Source organism: Pocillopora verrucosa, chromosome 9 (genome assembly GCF_036669915.1).
Source record: "Pocillopora verrucosa isolate sample1 chromosome 9, ASM3666991v2, whole genome shotgun sequence".
Taxonomy (NCBI): domain Eukaryota; kingdom Metazoa; phylum Cnidaria; class Anthozoa; order Scleractinia; family Pocilloporidae; genus Pocillopora; species Pocillopora verrucosa.
The window spans coordinates 7,425,227-7,445,063 of NC_089320.1; the positions used below are offsets into that span (position 1 = coordinate 7,425,227).

At 38.5% G+C, this 19,837-nt stretch overlaps 3 protein-coding genes across 3 annotated transcripts; 1 reads left to right on the top strand and 2 right to left on the bottom strand.

Moving 5' to 3' along the window:
- Window positions 1-577: 577 nt before the first annotated feature.
- LOC131784695 (mitofusin-2-like) lies at window positions 578-13,743 on the bottom strand. The gene is made up of 19 exons (XM_059101518.2): window positions 13,404-13,743; window positions 12,432-12,674; window positions 11,467-11,549; window positions 10,554-10,592; window positions 10,056-10,164; window positions 9,744-9,851; window positions 9,238-9,345; window positions 9,017-9,062; window positions 8,836-8,906; window positions 8,181-8,302; window positions 7,958-8,084; window positions 7,101-7,205; window positions 6,920-7,022; window positions 5,506-5,569; window positions 5,000-5,156; window positions 4,207-4,407; window positions 3,497-3,693; window positions 2,322-2,456; window positions 578-1,869 (listed from the first exon to the last, which is right to left on the bottom strand). The coding sequence occupies exons 1-19, from the start codon at window positions 13,626-13,628 to the stop codon at window positions 1,794-1,796; spliced, it is 2,319 nt and encodes a 772-aa protein (XP_058957501.1). The 5' UTR covers window positions 13,629-13,743; the 3' UTR covers window positions 578-1,793.
- Window positions 13,744-14,058: 315 nt separating this feature from the next.
- On the bottom strand, window positions 14,059-15,748 carry LOC131784694 (uncharacterized). Its single transcript, XM_059101517.2, has one exon. It carries the CDS (start codon window positions 15,608-15,610, stop codon window positions 14,513-14,515), a length of 1,098 nt encoding a protein of 365 aa, XP_058957500.2. The 5' UTR covers window positions 15,611-15,748; the 3' UTR covers window positions 14,059-14,512.
- A 1,303-nt stretch (window positions 15,749-17,051) lies between these two features.
- On the top strand, window positions 17,052-18,710 carry LOC131798377 (uncharacterized). The gene has a single exon (XM_059116009.2). It carries the CDS (start codon window positions 17,202-17,204, stop codon window positions 18,249-18,251), a length of 1,050 nt encoding a protein of 349 aa, XP_058971992.1. The 5' UTR covers window positions 17,052-17,201; the 3' UTR covers window positions 18,252-18,710.
- The last annotated feature ends 1,127 nt before the right edge of the window (window positions 18,711-19,837 follow it).

Below are 19,837 nucleotides of genomic sequence, written 5' to 3' on the forward strand. Positions count from 1 at the left end.
CCTCGCGCCTGTTTATATTTTTATTGTCAACTTTAATTAATTACACGTTCTAAGCCAATCACCTCTCTTTCACTTGCTAATTGAGTCCTCTCACTTTACATTGACAAGCCTATAGATCATGTTACGCTTCCCTGGTGAGAATTTTCCCCGCCCCCTCCCTACCTATCCACTTTAACTCCTAACCCTTTACACCCAACATCAGTCTGCATATTCTCCATACTGTTCTCGGTATGCTTCTTAAGGTGCTGACAAGGAGAATTTGTGAAACAATCAAGAGCTCCTTTAGTTATTGACCATTTCTCTTTTTTCTCGTGACTTAAATGAGTGATTTTGAGGAGATATTGTAAGGAGAAATTGGATGCTGGTCACATTTAGGAGGAAAAGGATTAAGCAGACATTTGTGATGGTAAACGTGTGACATCAACTCACTTTAATAAGACGCCTGCACCTCAGGCTAAAATTCGAGTAAAAATAGGTAATGGTCAAAAAGAGAATTACTCGATAAAATGACTTTCATCAGCTAGACCTCAAAGTCACTTCAGATTTTGTAACAGGTGATACACCCCACACAGTAAACTAAATTTCTTCTTCTTTATTAACCATTCATTAGTATAAGCCCTGTCAGACATTCTCGGCTAGTAAAAATAAACCTCATAGTCAGAGAACGGACAAATTCAGACCATTGCATTTGTAAACCAGATAACATTAATCGAGGTAAAAGAATCATGCAACATTTGGTGACCCACCAAAGATTATCAAATACTCCACAAGACTAGGAAAATTGCATCAGCTCTGAACCACAACCAACCTTTAATATTACTAAAACAAAAAATTGAGCTTTCTCAACGTTCTATGTTCATTATGTAAACTCAGTAAAACAGTATGTTAGTTTTCCTTCTCCTCTAGAATTCTATCGCGGAAAAAGTAGTAAGTGCTCCTGGCGCAAAGAGTGGCATGTGGTATCATGCCATTAGACTGACTGACAGGGAATAAACTCCTCAATCAAACCGAAACACAAAGCACTGCAAGAGCCCTTCAATGTAAATTCCCTTTCATATAAATCATTTTACCTAGTTTTGTGTCCCTGGTGACCGACTTTCGGTCATAGAGACCTCTCATTGGCTACTATCAACCTCTTACTTCAACGTCAAGGTCTCAGCGTTTTAGCCACCATCACGAGTTCTTGGGGACTTTGGGTGTAGAGGAGGAAACCCTTAGGAACGAGTTCACTCTTGAAAGAAAAACTAATCGCTTTAGCCCATCCTCATTACAACCTCAATCAAAACGGGAGCGTTTTCAATAAATATACTATTTTAAGAAAAAAAACCTTTCGAATTATAGATAATGTAATTCGAATTCATGACCATTTACAATATTATGTTTAGCATCGTCGTGTTTGGATGGAACTGGGTAACTCGGTCTGAAATTCCATTTCCCGTTTCAACCAAAGGGATTTATAATCTCTTTGGAAATTTGAAGTGCTTGTTCAAATATTTCAACCAGTCAAGCGGATGAACCTTATTTACAAGCTTTCGTGTTCTGGTTGGATCACTGAAGAGAAAAAGAAGCAAGATGGACGTGCTCTTTCCGCATCAAACACAAAATTGTCATTAACGTAATAACTATAATTTACAACGAGTCTCCTAAAAGTGGACATTATCTTCAGCGAAGCATTATTGAGAAAAGGATGACTTGACTCGTGTAAAGATCGTTCAGTTTAGTAACATGACAGGCAGGTACGCAGCGTTCACGCCTGTATTCCTTTATTCCAGAGCGTCTTACTTCATCAGATTTCAAATCTTGCTCTTTTCCAAACCAAACTCGGTGATGAATTGGGAAAGTTCGCTTTCGAACCAACTTGCTTTGTTCCTAAGAACAGAAAGCGAGCTCACTTAGAACTTCTGATGCTGCAAACTCCAAATGCTAATGTTTACAAACGATGCTCCATTTCTGTGGATTAGGAGGTTGTCTTAGAAGGGGGTAGAGGGTAATCTCCAATCACTACTATCCCCTTTCCCTTAAGAAAAGGATATTTCCTAAGATGAGATGATGTTCTATAAAGAAGCAAGGAGTAATTCTCACTTCGCAAAATCCTTTCTAGGGAATGCTAGTCTCCGATGCCGTGGGTAATCACTTATCCATCCCACCTTGTTCCAACCCAATGTGAAGAGGGAGGTTATGATACATTTGGTTCAGAGGAAAATCATTTTCCCTCACCCCACCCCCATTTCACTGTTCACTTCTACCCTTCCCTCCCCAAACCTCAGTTTTTGCAATAGCTGTTGTCATTAATCAATTGCCAATACGTAGGACAGAATTACCTTAATATTTTCGCATCGTTTTCGATTTTCTCAAGCCTTGTTATTTCTCTATATAATTCGATGATGTTTTCTTCCAAGTTTTCCTTGGCTCTCTGAACCAGAGACTTAAGCTTCGCGAAGGTTGACGTCAGTTCTCTGAAATGAAATAAAATCAAATGTTTCTTTATCTGAAGTAATCGGGGATTTGGCATTGTCATGTATCTTATCGCCAAATCGTTGAAATATCGCGACATCAAAAGCGAACGAGCCGACACACGCACTGTAACAAGATTACATAGCTAAGACCGGAATGAACTTGTGGAAAATCCGTCTAACATTTGACTTTAAGCTGATAACACCACATACTACAAACAAGAGGAATTAATTCGCAGTAATCCTCATAACAAGATCAAAATAGCAAACAAGTATGAGAAATTATTCTACTCGTGTTATTCAGTAAAACCCAAAGATAATTGAAGTGTAAAAGTTCCTCTGCAGAATCAATCCGTTTTCAGGCTGAACAGGCCATTGAATTAACACTTTTAACACCAAATAGCATTGTTTTCTTGGAATTGAAATGATAGTATGACAGAGTTGAAGACACCTAAGGCTTTGCATGCTTTGAATAGCATACCGAATGGGTGCAAAATCAAACAGCCATAGACTATTCTGGAATCGTTAAGTTACTACGCTTGTGTCATCCAATTGACACTTCCAGCCTTTCATCATATGGCACCGTTTCAACATTCAGTTTCAAGTCAAGTGAATTTACCCTCTGCTGTGAGCAAGAGAGCTTGAGTTTGAACAAGTCGATGATAGCATTTTGGCAAACACGACAGTCACTTGAGCAGAAAGGTATCAATGAGATAAATGGCTTAACTTTTGGCTTAAAATGGGGCTGTTAGGCGGCAGAATCAATTGAGGGGCAAATCAATGTTTGGCACCGAGCGTAAAGCGCGGGAAAATTCGCGTCTGTCGAGCAATTTGTAACCCGATTGGTCAAAAGCGTGACACCTGGTCTGATTGACAAGACACCGAGTGTAAAATTGGTCAAAAGAATGACACCTTATCCGATTGGCCAGACCACGAGCTATAAATTGAAGCAAAAACCATTCGCACGGCTTTGTGGGTGAAAGAAAATCTTACCAACAATCACATCAAAGACGCTTCAAAAATCACATGGCAGCCAAACTTACTGTTGCACTTGTATGCTGCAGTTGGCGCTAGTGAAGCTGACCACTAACTGAAGCTTTTCAGAAGCGTAATCCACAAACTGACGTTTGAAAGCCTTCTCTTTAGCACCATTGGTCCAACGTACCCTCTCAATTACATACACTCCACTGTATAACCCACCACACAAAGCTATGAACTTCCATCCTACCGTCTTCCAAATCTGCGATTAAAGAAACATCAATTGGAATGGACGCTTCGTGTAGGCATACATAACACTGCAATGTTGCGCGGAAATTCAAACTACATTTTTGAGCGATGCAATTTGTCTGTACCGCGGTCAAACGTATACGCATGTGCGAAAGTTGTAATGACTGGGTGGTGTGCTTTCAGGTTGTCAAATACAAGTTGTCTCACACGAGTTACCAATAAACCACACAAGCCAGTAATAGTTCGGTAGATCAACAGGATACCATAACTTAAAAAAGCTTAGTGTTAGGAAAGTCTCGCGTTTTCCTTTTCCCTGCTTTTTTTCCTTCAGCAGATTTCTATGAACGTTTCAATTTTCGTTTTCTTACTTTGCAGGACAGCGGTTTTTTCCCCTTTTTTTCCTTGAAATTTATGCGGAAATTGAAGCACGGCCGGCAAGAATTGATCCGCTCGCGCATGCCCAACGTTTGACCGCTGAGTTTTATGTCTGAGGTTCTCTGACTCAATAAAATATTTTAACCCTTACCAGTCCTCCAACTATGACCACCAGCGTACCAGTGCGTGACGTTAGTGAGGCTAAACCTTGCACGACCGCCAACGTGACGTCATCACCCTCAGGACGTTTCATAACGTCACGTAATGAAGGTGCCTGTGAACTAGTCCCAGTTCTTGCCTCTGCGGAACACGGTTGTGCGGTAGGTACCAAGTTCTGCACATTTCGCTGAAGCTTAAACCAAATCAAAATTGCTATGAGCCACTACAGTTCGAAAAGAAATTATCTAGGGGCGAGATATCCATCTGACCTTAGTACAACTGTGGCGCAATGGATTGCACTTCACCTCTCAAGCGAAAAGTTTTAGGATCGATTCCAAGCGAAAGAAAATTTCTTTCTCTACCTTTTCCATTTTTTCCTAACCTTCTACAACAGCATGTGTTTTCCTAATTTCGTTGGGAACGTTATCACTTATTTACAGTAATCAGCTACTCAACCACCGCCTTTTTCTTTCCTAGAGTGAGGGTTTAAGTCATCCCGGAGTAGTTTATCCAAGTTGTGTTTTTCGGCTGTCAAGCATTCAAATGTCTTACAAGAATGGAAGGCATTAGTGATGGAGCGGAGAAGTTAATTGTGGATCGAAATAACAACTCAGAAATGGCTTTCAGCTATTTCCCTTGTTTGAAATAGAATGACATGAAAATATTTCCGTTTGTTGTTACAAAATTTTTAATGCTCTTCATGTGCTCCTTCGATCTTAACTCTTCTTTGACAAGCGTAATTTTTTTCATTCTTTGTTACTCTACTATTAAACAAGTGTTCTTACATTCGCTCCCAAAGCGATGGCTAGTCCAGCATTATGAGGCGCCAAGAACTTCCTCAAAATCGCTTGCCAGCCAAGAGAGAAGTGAAACTCGATATCTTCATGAAAATCAGTGCACAGACTAGGCACATCCAGTTTGTAGCTCGCTTGGAAATCAAGACTACAATAAATAAACACGATAAAGAAATTAGCAACAAGAAAAACGGATGTTTATTCCTTTCTCCTCCTGGATGTCTGCCTCCTGGATTCCTAAAGCCAGTGGTCTTGATGTCTCGTTATACTGAGTTAGTAGATCTTACTCCTTGACCAGCATCTAATTTCTCCTTACAATATCACCCATGAATCAAACATTAAGGTCATGAGAATAAAGGAGATGAACCCCAACTAAAGAAGCTCTTGATTGTTTCACAAATTCTCCTTGTCAGCACCTTAAGAAATGTGTGGAGCACAGTATGGAGAATATGCATACTGATGTTAGGGTTTAATGGTTTAAGGAAGACAATACTCACGCTGGAGTGCCGGGCTCAAGAGATACCTCTGGTGTTTCAGGCGGAAGAAGACTACGAAGGCGATCTGGGTAAAAAGAAATGTAGCTATTTCGGAGGATGTCGGTTATGTCGCGATAAAATTTACTAGATCCCCTCATAAGGCCCTGTAATATTCTTGCGATTCCTTTCCCCCCCTCCCCCATCGTTTCTCGTTGGTAGTAAATTGGCAGTCAATTCTCTCCAGTCCCGCTTATCACTCTGTCGGCGACGACTGATCCTCCTTCCCTTCCCCCCTGAAAACAATGTGATCCTCCCCTGAATCCTCCCTCCCCCCGGCCATAAATAATAACTGGTTCCTCATTAAGGACTCATGCCTCTTTATTGTTAGCTCCCCCCCCCCCTTTTTTTCCCCTCAACCATATGACTACATGATGTGCCCTTAGTTCTTGCTTTACTTCAATTATTTTGCTACCCTAATGCATAGCCTCCGTAACAAGTGTTCCAGTACGAACACTGGATGAATTGTCGATGAATTGTTCCGGGCACTGGGTTGGCGTAAACTCAAATATCAAGGATTTGAATCAGCTGCTGTTATGATGTACAAATCTTTGCATGAGATGACCTCTGAGTATCTGAGTTCTAGATTTGTGTTTCGAAACGTCAGAACATCGCCAATTAAGGAATACTGAAAATAAATTGGCTATTCCGCAGCCCCGCACCAATTACTCGAAGGAGAGTTTCTCTTACAGCGGAGCCAGGTTGTGGAACAGCCTATCTAGTGACCTTCGTGCAGCAACATCTTTACATGAGTTTAAACTTAACATACGTCACCACAGTTTTGAATGAGTTTTAACACGGCATCCTTGTAAAGCAGCTTTTAGCATATAGTTTAAGTCAGTTAGTTTAGTTAGGGATAATTAGTTGATCTTGTATCATTTTATAATATTTGCTGAAGGATTTACCGTGTATAAATAAAGTTACCATTACCATTACCAAAGAAGAACTTTTTAATTTCCTAACCGCGCGAAATGTGGTGGGACGAGAGTGAAAAAAGGCGCAGGATAGGGGCGGGGTGGGAAGAGGCAGGAAGGCTCGCAAGCGAATCACAGCTTCTGAGAAATATGTTTACCCACGAATGGCTCCTCTGATTAGTGCGGCGTGATTACATTGATTAACAGTTTTGACAAATAGCTATCAAAATCCTCGTGCAAAACAATGCGAGCATAACTTACAATCGGAAAGATCAAAGAGGCGGAAGGTGAGGAAGGTTTTAAGTCAGACCAGTTCTGTAAACTGACGCAAGCTGTTTTTCAAACGGACTTCTCCAGATAATTCCGGCAATTCACTATATACTTATTCAAGAATTTTTAGGCTTACATACACATTCACATTCCCACATCATTCATGTAACATAGAGTAGTTCCTGAACACTGACCTGCCATTTCCTTTTGCGCCTCACAAATCACTTGAGTTTGCGAATTTGAACAACGAGCCGTCATATTCCTTCCCAAGCCCCTCTCAAGGTGATTGTACAACTCCTATTGACATAATCAGCGATAAAGTGTTAAATTTCAGATTATTTTGACAGTGTAACTCTCTACACGTGTAACTTTCACCTTTTTGTATGTTTTAAGGAACCCAGGATGAGAATGGAATGGATGATCAAACTCATTCACTAGCAAACCCAGTCGGCCAATCTCTTCTGTCATAGCCTCAGTCACCTAAAGAAAGGAAAACACTTTGTTCAGTTCAGTAAGCAACATCAGACCTTCTAACCAAGCTTTGATGTAATGAGCAAAGATACAAGGAACAATGTGCAGCACATGTGGCTACTTGGTCAGGGCATTGAACTCCTGACCAAGATGCCTGGGTTGGAGCACAGCAGGTCAACGAGCTGTGGGTTTGTGCAAGACACCTAATTCTGACAGTCTCTCTCTTGAACTAAAAGTAAAAATGGATACAAACAAGTGGTCATGAAACATAAAGAAGTGTTGTGGATTGGCTTGTTGGATTGGCTTGTTGGATTGGCTTGTTGTGGACTAGCTTCCCATTTCAGGAGGGAGTAAATGTAGCAACACTCTGGGTGTGGAAACTGAGAAGAGGTCTGACAAATTAGTTCTGTAAGAATGTGTCCCAATTTGTGTTCATCCTTACTTCTATAAATCATCATACTTATTACAAATTAGGTGCATATAGACCTGTGTGCATTCAGGCACTATGATGATAAAATTTATGCAAACACTTGATAAGATGTTACCACTTACTTCAAAGTAAATTTGATATGCATATCGAAGACACCTGACAAGCATTCAGGAGCACATCAAATAAAGTTATCCATTTGATTACATACTGTTTAATCTATTATTAATGGAACCTTACATTGTAAAAAACTTGAAATGACCGTGATTCAAGACTGAATAAACCACAAATTTAACCTTATGCCTCCTAAAGAGCATTTGAGTTATTTCATTACCTGACCCTCAACTTTAGAAGTGATTTCCTTGATCTGGCGTTTGGCATCATGTGTATAGATTTCAAGCTGTTCCTTCACATATTCCAGTCTATTCTCTTGCTCCTTCTTGGCTTTCTCCAGCTTGGATCTTGACAAAAAAGACCACATGAACTCAGCAAAACTGACAATTAACTAAAATCACTATCAATAAGCAAAATGAAAAAGTCATTTCTCTATTTCTCACCTTTGCTGAAATGCAGAACCCACTACTTGTTCCATAAGAACCTTTACCATGTTTGCAATTTTCAATCCACTGACTGCATGAGATTCAAACTTGGTTTGTATGGCTGACTTAGAAATACACTCCTATAAAATAAAGCATGTAAAATTTCTATTGCAAAGTGACAACAATAAATTGACACCAACTCTAGACAAGCAAATGTGTTTAATTTTAAATGGAAAAATGTATATGTACATATACATTAAGAATTTGTGGTAGCAATCTTTTATTAGTTCTTACCAAGGATCTAAGATACAACAGACCCAGGGGTTTTAATAACCTTTTCCATGAGCAGCTGCCGATGGTGTTTAAGGTGGCTGTTCCCAGGTAATGGGGTCATAAGCCCCCTTTCCATGCTAAACATATGGCAGTAAAAGGTCTTTTGGTGACAGTAGACCACCTGTTACTAGCTTTAATGGAAAACCCCTTCAGAGCTATATGCGAATTTACCACTTAGTCAAGTAATTTTGTATTCCTTGAATTATGAAGTCTTCAAATTCCATGTTGCAACCATCAAAATATTTTTGCCACCTTTTAGTTCATATGTGATCTACCAAATAACAAGTGACTATCTGACAACTGTTTGCTGGGTTGTGAGCCTGAGAAGGAACTACAGTACCTCAAATTTACGTTCAAAGTTCTCAAACTCCAACTGTCGAGCAGGAAATCCTTCAACATGAATGGCCCCACCTGAAAAACAACATGGCAATGTTGCTTATTTGCTTCAATATTAAAAACTTACTTGTTAAGAATGTGTTCTTACTGTTTCAAGAGAATGTGCATTTTAATCTGCCACATACCTCCTTGAGGCATTCCTTGGTGTTTCTGCATTCTGGTCATTAAGGTCTGGGTAAATCAGAAACAGGAAAAGAAAGTGGGAAAATAAACAAATAAATAAATTAAGAGATGTGTCCTGTATCAAATTCGTCTTTGCATAGCAGTAACAAAAACTTACTGACTTGTTCAAAGTTATTTGCAATTGGTGCTTGTAAGCCCAGATATCAAATATCAAGCAGCCTACCTCTTTAGCGGAGACAAAAAACACTCTGTCTTCTGCCTGTCCTTTGTCTACACACTGGAGCTCATCAACAAGGAAACTGATGTTCCTACTGAGGTGTTGATCTTTCACCTTACGGAAACAGGAAAAAAAATTTCAAAAGCATACATTATTGCCATCATATGATGGTGGGGGGGGGGGGAGGGGGGGAGAAAAGGTTGTTGTCCAGGGGGAGGTGGGAATAACTTGTTGGTATTCTAACCCATCATCATACCTTAATCCTTCCCCTCTATATGAGCCCCACCCCCCTACTATGAATATATAGCAAGATTATTCAAGCAGGGAAGATACAGACCCTTTTTTTCCAGCAACAATTGTATATGTGCATTCTTTTATTGCCTTGCCAAACCACAATATGAAGAGGGCATGTGAAATGAAAGGCAACTCCAATGCCATGTTTCGGTTCCATTTTTGACATCTTTTGATTTCAAATTTGAATGGCTATCAAGAACAAATAAGTTCTTACTCACCAGCTCCATCGTATCAGGTTCTGATGCAGATGCATCCCATCTGTTATTTAGAATGAAGATGTTTGGTCTTGAAAGACGCTGATTCACTTTGTGAAAAAAGTTTTTCTCCTGCAAATGAAAAGGGTACCAAATGAGACACTAAACAAACATGAGAAGATTAAATCTATGAATGCTACCACATTAGATAAATTTCTCCTGTATCAAATTACATTTAAAAGCAACTGAAATTTCAAAAAAATTCAGTCAAATTGAAAGTTGGTGTGTGTTTTATCTTAATACACATAGCAGATGAATGGTTACGAATCAACATACCGTAACCATAAGTGTTGACTCAGCATTAGCAACCAGGACAAACACATCAGCATCCAAACAGTGCTTATCAATCCACAGATCAAGATCAGGGCTCACATCTATACCAGGACTAAAACAACAGTTGTTTGTGACTATTTATATGGCAGTTTTTGGGCTTCTTCTTAATGTAGAAGACAAAGGACATGTCATGGTGGAGCAATGCCTCATTAACCTACTTTTTTTGTTTCTTGTTCTTTTGTGTTTTTGTTCCTCTGAAACCTTCACACCTTAACATAAGTATGCATATTCTCTGTACTGTTCTCTATAAAATTATATTCCCTAAGGTGTGGATGAAGACAATTTTGCCTAACAGTCCACAGCTTCTTTAGTTGGTGATCATTTCCTTTATTCTCATAATCATAATGTGTGATTCAGGGCTGAAATTGTTAGGAGAAATTGGATTCTAACTGCTTAAAAGGTTAATTATACTGTAAATTTCATCACTTTTATTTTGCTTACCTATCCACCAAAACAACATCCTCTGACAACATTTTACATCTGAAGTTAAAAAAAATACATTTTAAACAAGAATGAGATTGTCACAAGTGATAACAATGTACAGGTAAAGCTTTCTTGTAATGATACAAACCCTCTGATCTAATTTGAAATGCATGATCTAGAACATGTGTACTGTGTTTGGAAAGTTTTTTTTTCATCTTTTTAGGACACAAGAGACAGCCTATCCAAGATCTTTCAACACTAGAAATATATTTCCTTTGTTTACAAGACAGTCAATGAAAAACTAATGGCACAGCTTTATACTTTACTGTACGTATATTAAACAATTACTGAAGGGAGTTGAACATAGTAACTTGAATAATCAAGACGAAGTTCTGAGTTATCTGTCGAAACTGAAGGCTGTGGCATATTACAAATTTAGACACTAGGCTTAATAATTCAAGATATCATGTAAAAACTGAATTCAGTAATTGTTTTATCCCACAGTTTTAAAACAAACTGGAAAAAATGACACATCTCTTTGGGTTCACAAAAGTTTGGGAAAGGGCTTGGAAACTAGACAGACTTTGAACTCAAAATGACAAATGCAATGTTTGTTACAGATATTGGGTTATCATGTCAACTTCTTGACATGATATTTAATTGAATGCTCGTGACTAATCAGCTTGTTTATAATAAGTGTAATGCATAATAACAGAATTAATCTGTAACCAAAAAAAATTTGACAAACTTAACCTTTTTGGAATAAACCAGGAAAAGAAAAATTCATGTACAACAAAGGACACAACATTCTACTTTTACAACTAATAAATAAAGTTTGCAAGGTTTAACAATAAATGCACTTAGACTGACAGGACATCAGTTACCTGTGAGTAGATGTGAATGATATAATAATTACAAAACAAAATCAAACCTGGACTTTGGCCAGAAGACTTGAACAAGACTACTAGCATCAAGCTTTTCTTCACACAAGGCATGGGCAAGTTGACCTAGTGACTGTTTCCATAACAAAAAAGAAAAATATGTAGTTATCAATATTAACTATTTATTACCTTATATAGCACATATATCACCTGGAGTATTATTTAATATTTTTTAATAAGCATTTTTCTGCTTTAAGATAATTAACTTAAAAGGTATCTGTGATATTTTCTCAATAGGCCATTTTACAGTTGTGTACTTAGTTGCCAAGCCTTTGATTTGGAGTGAGGCTGAAGGTGACCTTGTTGTGTTCGGGACCAGAATCTAGTTAGCATGATAACAAATTAATTTGCATTTCAAAAGCAGCAAGGTTTGTGTCATAACAAGGTCACCCTTAGCCTCACTCCTGTTCAAAGGCTTGGCAACCAAGCATACAACTGTAAAATGGACTATTAAATGTCAAACCTCCATTAACTGTTAAAAACCATATGAACACCAGAGAAATACTGCTAGTTTAGAATTAAACAGTAGGAGTTTTTTTTTATTGAGGTTTAAGCTTTTATTTGTCTTAAGGCTATAAAAATCAAACTCAATTCATAAACAGTAAATCATATCTTATGCATAAAATATTTGTAAGAAAAATATACATCCTTGTTAAGACTAAGTGACAGTCTGACAGAGAAAAATCATGCTTTCTTAACCAACTACCTCTTGCTCTTGAAGTATGGGTATTATCAAAAGTTGACACACCCATACATGATTAAAACACCGTCCTGTTGCTTATAAACACCATGTTCACCAGGCCGATTTTAAAATAAATGCACTGGTTGCTCAATCAAGAAAACTTGGCACATATAATTATTAAAAAGGAGAATTACAACAATTTTCTATCAAGAAAATGTCATACATATAATTATTACAAAGGAGAAACTTACAACAATATTTAAGAAGACATACCTTCACATTCTTTTTGTCATTACTCTCTGGAACCATGATATATGGATCCGGTAAATCTGAACCATGTACACTGAGAAAACAGTTTGTAGTATGGCCAATACCCATTGGTAAGATCTTATCTTGTAGCATGGCGTTTACTGTAGTGCTCTTTCCATTACTGGTTCGTCCAAAGAATGCCACCTTCATCTGATCCCTTAATAGAACCTCTGAAATGCTTGAAACCTGGGCCAGAAAGCCTGACACCTGTGTGAGAGAAATGCCGTAATCAGTTCTGACTTAATGAGAGTTAATTACATAAAATAATTGACAGTGACAGTGTAGGTATCTAGAGTGTACATTAAGTGAGATGTACCATGAATAAATGCATGGGTTGTACACAGAACTTCGTTCATAGTGCCCATTACCAAGATTGCAAAATTGGTGTCTTGACAATATGTCTTGTGTTAACTGGGAGAAACAATTAGGGAAAACAAAAAAAAACTGGCATGAATCTACAGAAAGTGTCCGGGAGCAACTTCAGAATACCCCGCAACTCATTTACATGTCATTGAATAAGAATAGCGTCTATTGTGTTATGCCTCGATCTTCAAAGCCTCCCGACACATGTAGTGAGGCGGACCAAAGTTGCGGGGTATTCTGAAGTTTAGCCAGTGTCCGTAACAAACCGAATTATTGTTAAACAAGTAAAGAACACAACTACATTATGTAATGTTATTGTACAATATATCTGAATGCACAATCCATGAAAATCCTGGATTGTACATCTACAAATTGTAAACAACATAGCAAAGTTAATTAAAGAAAGTATTTGATCGATGTATCAATCAAGGCAGCTTTGAAGTATAGAAAAATAAATCAAAAACCATTAAAAAACAACCACAAGGTTGTATGATCAACACCGGTTTAACAATATTTAATTTACCAATTCTCATCAATATCATGGAGCTTGAACGCGACATTCGATAATCTTACCTCGCTTGAGAACTTCTTGATGTCGTGTTCATTTTCATCAGCTATTCTGAAATCAGCTAAGAATTTGTTACAGTCTTCAAGATACTCTTTGATGTCCCCAAATATAGCGTTTATCTTCTGCTTCGCTTTGACGAAATTGTGCAGAGGGGACTCTCCATTCACTCCGTTCATTTCGCCATCTTTTAAAGATTTAGCTCGCTTAAACTGAGACGATGAATTCTTCATGTTTACTAGGTGGTGGCTGGATAGCCAGCTTTTTTAATCGATCGCTTTTCAGTGGAGGAATTAAGTGCGGTGTTTACTATGCGAAGGGAAAATAATAATTGTCAAGGCAGGTTCAATATACGCACGTGGATTTCATAATTGAGGCATATTTTGCGAAATGAATCCGCTGAAACTTGTCACCCTTTTTGCGTGTGTTCAGCTCGTGAGGTGTCTCTCCTGCATGACAACTCGCGTGGTACGTGTATGTTACTGAGGGCCTTGAACATGACAGAATAGTTTTACAGATTTTGACGGGTGCTCAAGCACTCCTGTTTTTCCCAGAACAAAGTTTTATTCATAAGATCCCGAGATAAGTCTCGTGATCGCGAGCGCGCCTGGTTCGACCCTTCAATACTCGCGTGTCGCGTTCAAGGAAGACCACGGCGAAATCTCACATGCGTGGAGTCTTTATTTAAATTAGATAAGCATATACTTGCTCGCTGAGATCGTCATCTATCAGTATCGATCTACCCGATCAAGAAAAAATGAGACACTACGTGGAATGAAATCGATTTACGCGCGCCCAGTCCACGCGCGAAAACCTGCTGACTTACTTTGCCTCTGCATGACTAAAAATCTTTGAGGTGTTTTATATTATTAAATAACTGAGCTATTGCTATCAATATAAGATTCGAGTCTTTTGTTTATTTTATTTCCGAGACCACGGAAGGATTCATCGCGGTTTTGTAACTTTTTCACGATGTGGTAGAAAATATCTTACTACAATTCGCTATAAACTCAACATTTGAAAGTCATGGGAGAAAATAATTAATAGATTCTCAAACAGCGATTAAAATTTTAGAAGTCTTACACATAAAATGTGTTTCTTTGTTACAAGTTGTTGCTCATAATGAAAATCTGCGGGAGTGTAGTTGGTACTTGAAAGAGCTTGGTTCGTTTTCGTTGTGAGGTTTTGTAATTTCACCTGTTTGAACATTCAACGTCTCAGTGCTTCTGGTAAAATGATCAGCTCTTTGATGGGATGGGAATTCGTATTCCGTGATAAAATGTCCACGCAGTGAAGATGAACTGCTAACATCGCTCGCTATTTCCTTATCCAAAGACAAAGCCTCGTTGCTCTCTATAACAATCTCAGGTTTCTCCATTGTAAGGGATCCTTTTGCTTTCGTCATTCCTTCAGTATTGGAAATGTGATCGATTGGTTCATTTTCGTCCGGAGCTAATTTACTATCACATCGTTTCATTTCAGAAATATCTGCCTCAATTTCGTTTTCAAGGATTGGAGAAAGTTGTGAATTTGCGTCTTGATTATCAAGCGAAGCAATGTTTTCAGCTTTCCCCTGTAATTCGTAATCTCGCGGTTTTCTGCGTTGTTCTATTGACTGTTGTTCCATAGTCTCTTTCCCGCAGGGTTTTAATGGAAGGGGAGGCAGAATTAAAGCAGATGGAACCGACTTTTGTTTTTTCATGTACGCAGCTTCCCTCGGTCGAAGATAAATAGGATGACCTTTAATCTCCGTCATAAATGCTTTCGCTAAGACAGTATCTGACTCGACAGTAATCGGTTTAGCAGTTTGTTGTTCAAGACTTGGTAAAGATGGGTTTATTCCCCATCTTATCGGTCTATTGACGAGTGGTTTTGATGCTCCTAACAGCTGATCAATGTACGAATAACCCACACCTGTAGAAAAGTGTCTTTGCCTTACGGCATCGTTGCTCAGTTTGTTGAAGTGGTCTCTCGTTGAAAGACGCTGAGACGGATCTATGTTCTGCGAAAGTTTTTCCACCTCGGCAGCTCTTTCGTTAATCTTCTGTAATTTTCTCTCGTATGTCCTCATTTGAGCGTTTAAACTCTTCACTTGCAGTAATTTCTCTCTGTTCAAGCGCTCAATTTGACTTTGTAGAATCTTCTCACTTCGGAAGTTCATCTTGGCAACGTAATGTTCCTCATTTTGACGCATTTGTCGCGTTGCTTTAGCCATATTTAACTTAAGGCTTCAGAATACACTTAATGGTGCTTAAAACTTGTGCAAACATTGAGCGTCCAAACTATACATTGATAAAACCAAACAGACGGTTAACGCTTCGACGAAACGGTGTACTCAGAAAGAAATACTTAGAAACTTGAGACAACAAAATACTTAGGATTCCGATCTAGTAAATGAGATTCATTACACTCCAGTTATTTTGGTCGCAAGTTATGACAATCAGTAAAACTCTGTCAACAAGAGGGTCTTTGTTTGTCGGAAGTGAGGTATATCGACTTCTAAATAACTTTATGCCGAATTATTGTTCAAAACTAACACTTTCTTATTTGAGACCATTTACATAACAGTGATATAGCAAAGTTATAGCACAGTGAAAACTATGTGTGAAAAGTGGCCACAAACGAAAAGAAAAACAAAAAAACTGTTTATGACTAAAGTAGCAAGTTTGTACGTATTTGCAAAATGGCCGTGACTGAATTCAAAATCTGGGCCAACATACACTTAGAGCATGAAAGACTGAGTTCAATTGTCATTGTCCGTCACGTGCCTGGTCGACTGTTGTATTCAACGGGATCAATATCAGTATCTGGGCAACTGCCCACCTACCCCTCCCCTAACCCAACATTAACCATGATTTGTTATCAATAGACTGTTGTTGGGTTAGGGGAGGGGTAGGTTGGCAGTTGCCCAGACACTAATGTTGATCCATTCAACGCTTGATCCCTTTCAACCCTAAGAGTGATCAACATCTTATTGCTCGTTACAGTATCGCCCTCGAATCAAGAGCATGATCGCGAACCCAAGACGCTGTCAGACAAATTCTCCTTGTCAGCACCTTAACAAATGTATGAAGAACGGTATGGAGAATATGCATGCTAATATTGGCAAGATAATATTAGGAGCTTATATCCTCTTGGATTTTAGGGCGTAAAGGGTTAAGTTTGTAATGGATGATGCAACTTGCTCCAAACTCTTTGCCAGATCGTGGATTGTTAGTGAAGGTATCAAATAACACCCCTCTCCCCTCCCTGCTTGAAGTATCCCCTTAAAAAATACCACTCAGGGATGTACAGTTGACAGGCTTAAGTTTTATCAAAACGCTGACATGTGAATCCCTCCTTTACAACCCAGAGTTCCATGAATAAGAAATGAAGTGCGAGACTATCTTCAGCCAGCGCGAGAGATGCACGGTGCAACACGCACGAGCGAGGAGCCACGCGCGCAAGAGGAGTCGTAGACGCGGTACTAACACTCTCGTCGAGATCAGAGACACATGTAAATCGTCTTTCTTGAGTTTCTTCCGTGTAAAATCTTGAAATTTTTTTCCCTACCAAAAATTGGAAAGTGTTGTCCTTCGTCATCGTTCCTCGAAAGGCAAACTACCAGACAAGAACAAAATATTTTATTTTATAAAACCGATGGGTCCTGGTTACTAGCGCAGCCTCGCTTTCTTGCTCAACGTGTATGTGAGTGTCTTGAGTGAAAAAATTATCGATAATTTTTAGTGAAATCTCATATATATTCTTTGATTTCGATACCGTAAGCAACCCATGACGTTATTTGAGATCGCTTCTCATTTTGGGTGATGTTTATTCGTTGCTGCGGCCCAAACATGAGGATAACCAATGTTCGCTATGGCCGCATCGTGTTCATGGCGTCTGCCACCATTTTGGTTCTTTTCATGTTCCTCTTAGCACAATTCAGCCTGCGAGCTTCTGGTGGCAAAGGGATCATGGATAGAGCTAAACAACATTTTCATCATTGGTTTCAGAAAACTGTTTTCAAGCACAATTGGGAAGATATCCACTGTAGAAGAAAACATGCCAATGAAACTACTGTAGAAAAGAGCTGGATTCCTGAATTGGCTAAACAACTAAATTTAAAGGATGGTACCTCTGTGTTTGATAGCAATACTGGATGTAATGAATGGCTGACTCTTCTGAGGAAGGAATACCCGAAACTCATCATCGGCGGTGCCCACGCAGATCAATACGCCGTGGATTATGCTAAAAGGTTGTTCAATGATACTCCAGCCACTTTCGGAACCATTAGCTCTGATGGAAAACTGAACTTTCTCGGAGATAAAACACAATTTTCGCATGTTATTAACTATGGAGGATTACGACAGCTGGGTGATAAGGAGATACAGTGTAATCTCGTGAGAGAATTACTGCGCATACTAAAGCCAGGAGGTTCAATGTACCTAGGTCACAATGTGGAAAAGACAGAGTGTAAGTTGATAGATAAATTCGCTAAAATCTCTCTACCTGGATGCTACTGGTCAGAAACTTGTCTGAAAAACAGAACTGATGTCGCTCTAATTTATTACATCAAGGAAAAAGATCTGTTTGGTGCCCATGCACAGATTGACGATTGTTATACTGCAGTATTTATTCACAAGAAAGTTATTATTTCTCAAGGAAATGATGGACGCAAGGAACCAGAACCACATTACCAGCCACACGCAAATATGTACTTTTGTGAAACAAAGGAGTCTGGTAACATTGTCAATAAACTAAAGGAACTGGCAATGCGTACAGACCTTGTTTTCCCTGGAAGTCTCAGCAAGGGGTTGGAACTGGCCAAAAGAATGCATGAAAAAATTAAAGGAAATATTTCAAACATTTTACAATGATGACCAACTTGAACATAGTGCATCTCAATATCAAATTACTGAAAAATTAGTTTTTCTGTTGTACACATTTCTTGCTTAACTGTACTTTCTTCTTTTAGCACAGATATTTGTATATTCTCCAATAGTGAATTTCAAGGTTGAGTCAGGATTTGTAGATGGGCATTTTAAATTCTGCCATAGTGATGTCACTACTGATCATGAAATAGTCACCACCCTTCTTAGGACATTCTCCCTAGACTCCTGAGTCTTGTATATAACTTGTAGATTAAAGAGTCAATCTTTAATTGCCTTCTCTTTTCGCTTTTTCTTGAGACAGAAAATTAAAATTTTTTTACATGTCATTGATGTTGAGGAGAATGTCTATAATGATACCAAAAAGATGTTATAGGTCCTAAATTAATATGATTAGGGCCTGATGTTTTAACATGGAATGTCGTATTAAAAAACTCAATCACACTATTTAGAGGAAGGCAAGTGCTCAATGTGGATAAAGAACTCTATGATGAAAAAGAAAAAAAAATTGAGTATTTCTGAAGAACCTGTGATAACCTTGATTGTGTCTGTCTGTTGGAGGAGAAAGGAGCCACTCCAATGAGCTTTTTCAAGTTTTTGATGATAAAGTCAAGGCTAACACTTCTGAGAAAGAGATCCTAACACATCTGCAAAGTTTCTAAGCAGCATATTGAGGTGATCCTGATGTTATTTATCAGATAGTTCCCAGTCTACCTCCTTCCACAAAAGTCACTTGACCATGGTAAAGAATTACCTTTAGGCTCAGATCATAGAAAGAGCTTAAATCATGGGATTATATGATTATTATTCTATACTGATTGACACAGAGAAAGCAGTATAGTTGCTATTAGTAATAATTTTTCAATCTGACCATGTTATTATCATCCAGGGACTTCTTCAATTTTTTTGGCATGGAAGAAATATGCTATGCAAATCATAATATGGCAGTCATTTTTGCCATTGAAAGTTAAAATTTGAGTGAGTATCCCAACCTTTTGAAAATTGACTTCAAATGTATCTAAAAATTTATCTTGAGACTGCCATTTTAAATACTGCCAGGCTGTATATCAGTCTGCTTACTATCTCAAACAATCTTTTCAGTGAGGAGGAGCTAAGCATAGAGACATTGCTGATGTTTAGCACATCTGCAGGGAGTTTTTTTATCATTTGGAGTACTCTTTTTAATCTAATAATATTACATAGGTACCTCATATAGCTTAGTTTGAGGTCCATAATGTAAGTTACTGAACAGGTTTTTATCCTTGGATTTATGGACCAGGGGTGAAGCACCTGGGCTTAAATCCAAGTGAAAAAAAAGGTTTACTAGTGGAGATGAATGTTGTATGGTTTCTGGAGAAACTTTCTCTCTAATGATTGCCCATTAGAAATATGATGTGAGGTAAAGGGGAGGGGGGGGGGAGAGAGAAAGAACAAAAAAGTTAATGCAAGCAAAGTTAATTGGAAAAACAAATTCATGCACACCAGACTGCTGGAAAAAAATATGTGCATATAGAGAGATAACCAAGATAAAACAGGGAGCCAAAGAGCCAAGCTTCCATAGCAGAAGAAATAGA

What these genes read in the sequence shown, in the direction of transcription:
- LOC131784695 (XM_059101518.2), bottom strand. Translation starts at nt 13,628, where the DNA reads ATGAAGAATTCATCGTCTCAGTTTAAGCGAGCTAAATCTTTAAAAGAT. An exon ending in TGCAGCATACAAGTGCAACA is followed by an intron (nt 2,457 to 3,496) that starts GTAAGTTTGGCT and finishes ATTTCATTTCAG; the next exon opens with AGAACTGACGTCAACCTTCG. An exon ending in AACGATGCGAAAATATTAAG is followed by an intron (nt 1,870 to 2,321) that starts GTAATTCTGTCC and finishes TTCTGTTCTTAG; the next exon opens with GAACAAAGCAAGTTGGTTCG.
- LOC131798377 (XM_059116009.2), top strand. Translation starts at nt 17,202, where the DNA reads ATGTTTATTCGTTGCTGCGGCCCAAACATGAGGATAACCAATGTTCGC.
- LOC131784694 (XM_059101517.2), bottom strand. Translation starts at nt 15,610, where the DNA reads ATGGCTAAAGCAACGCGACAAATGCGTCAAAATGAGGAACATTACGTT.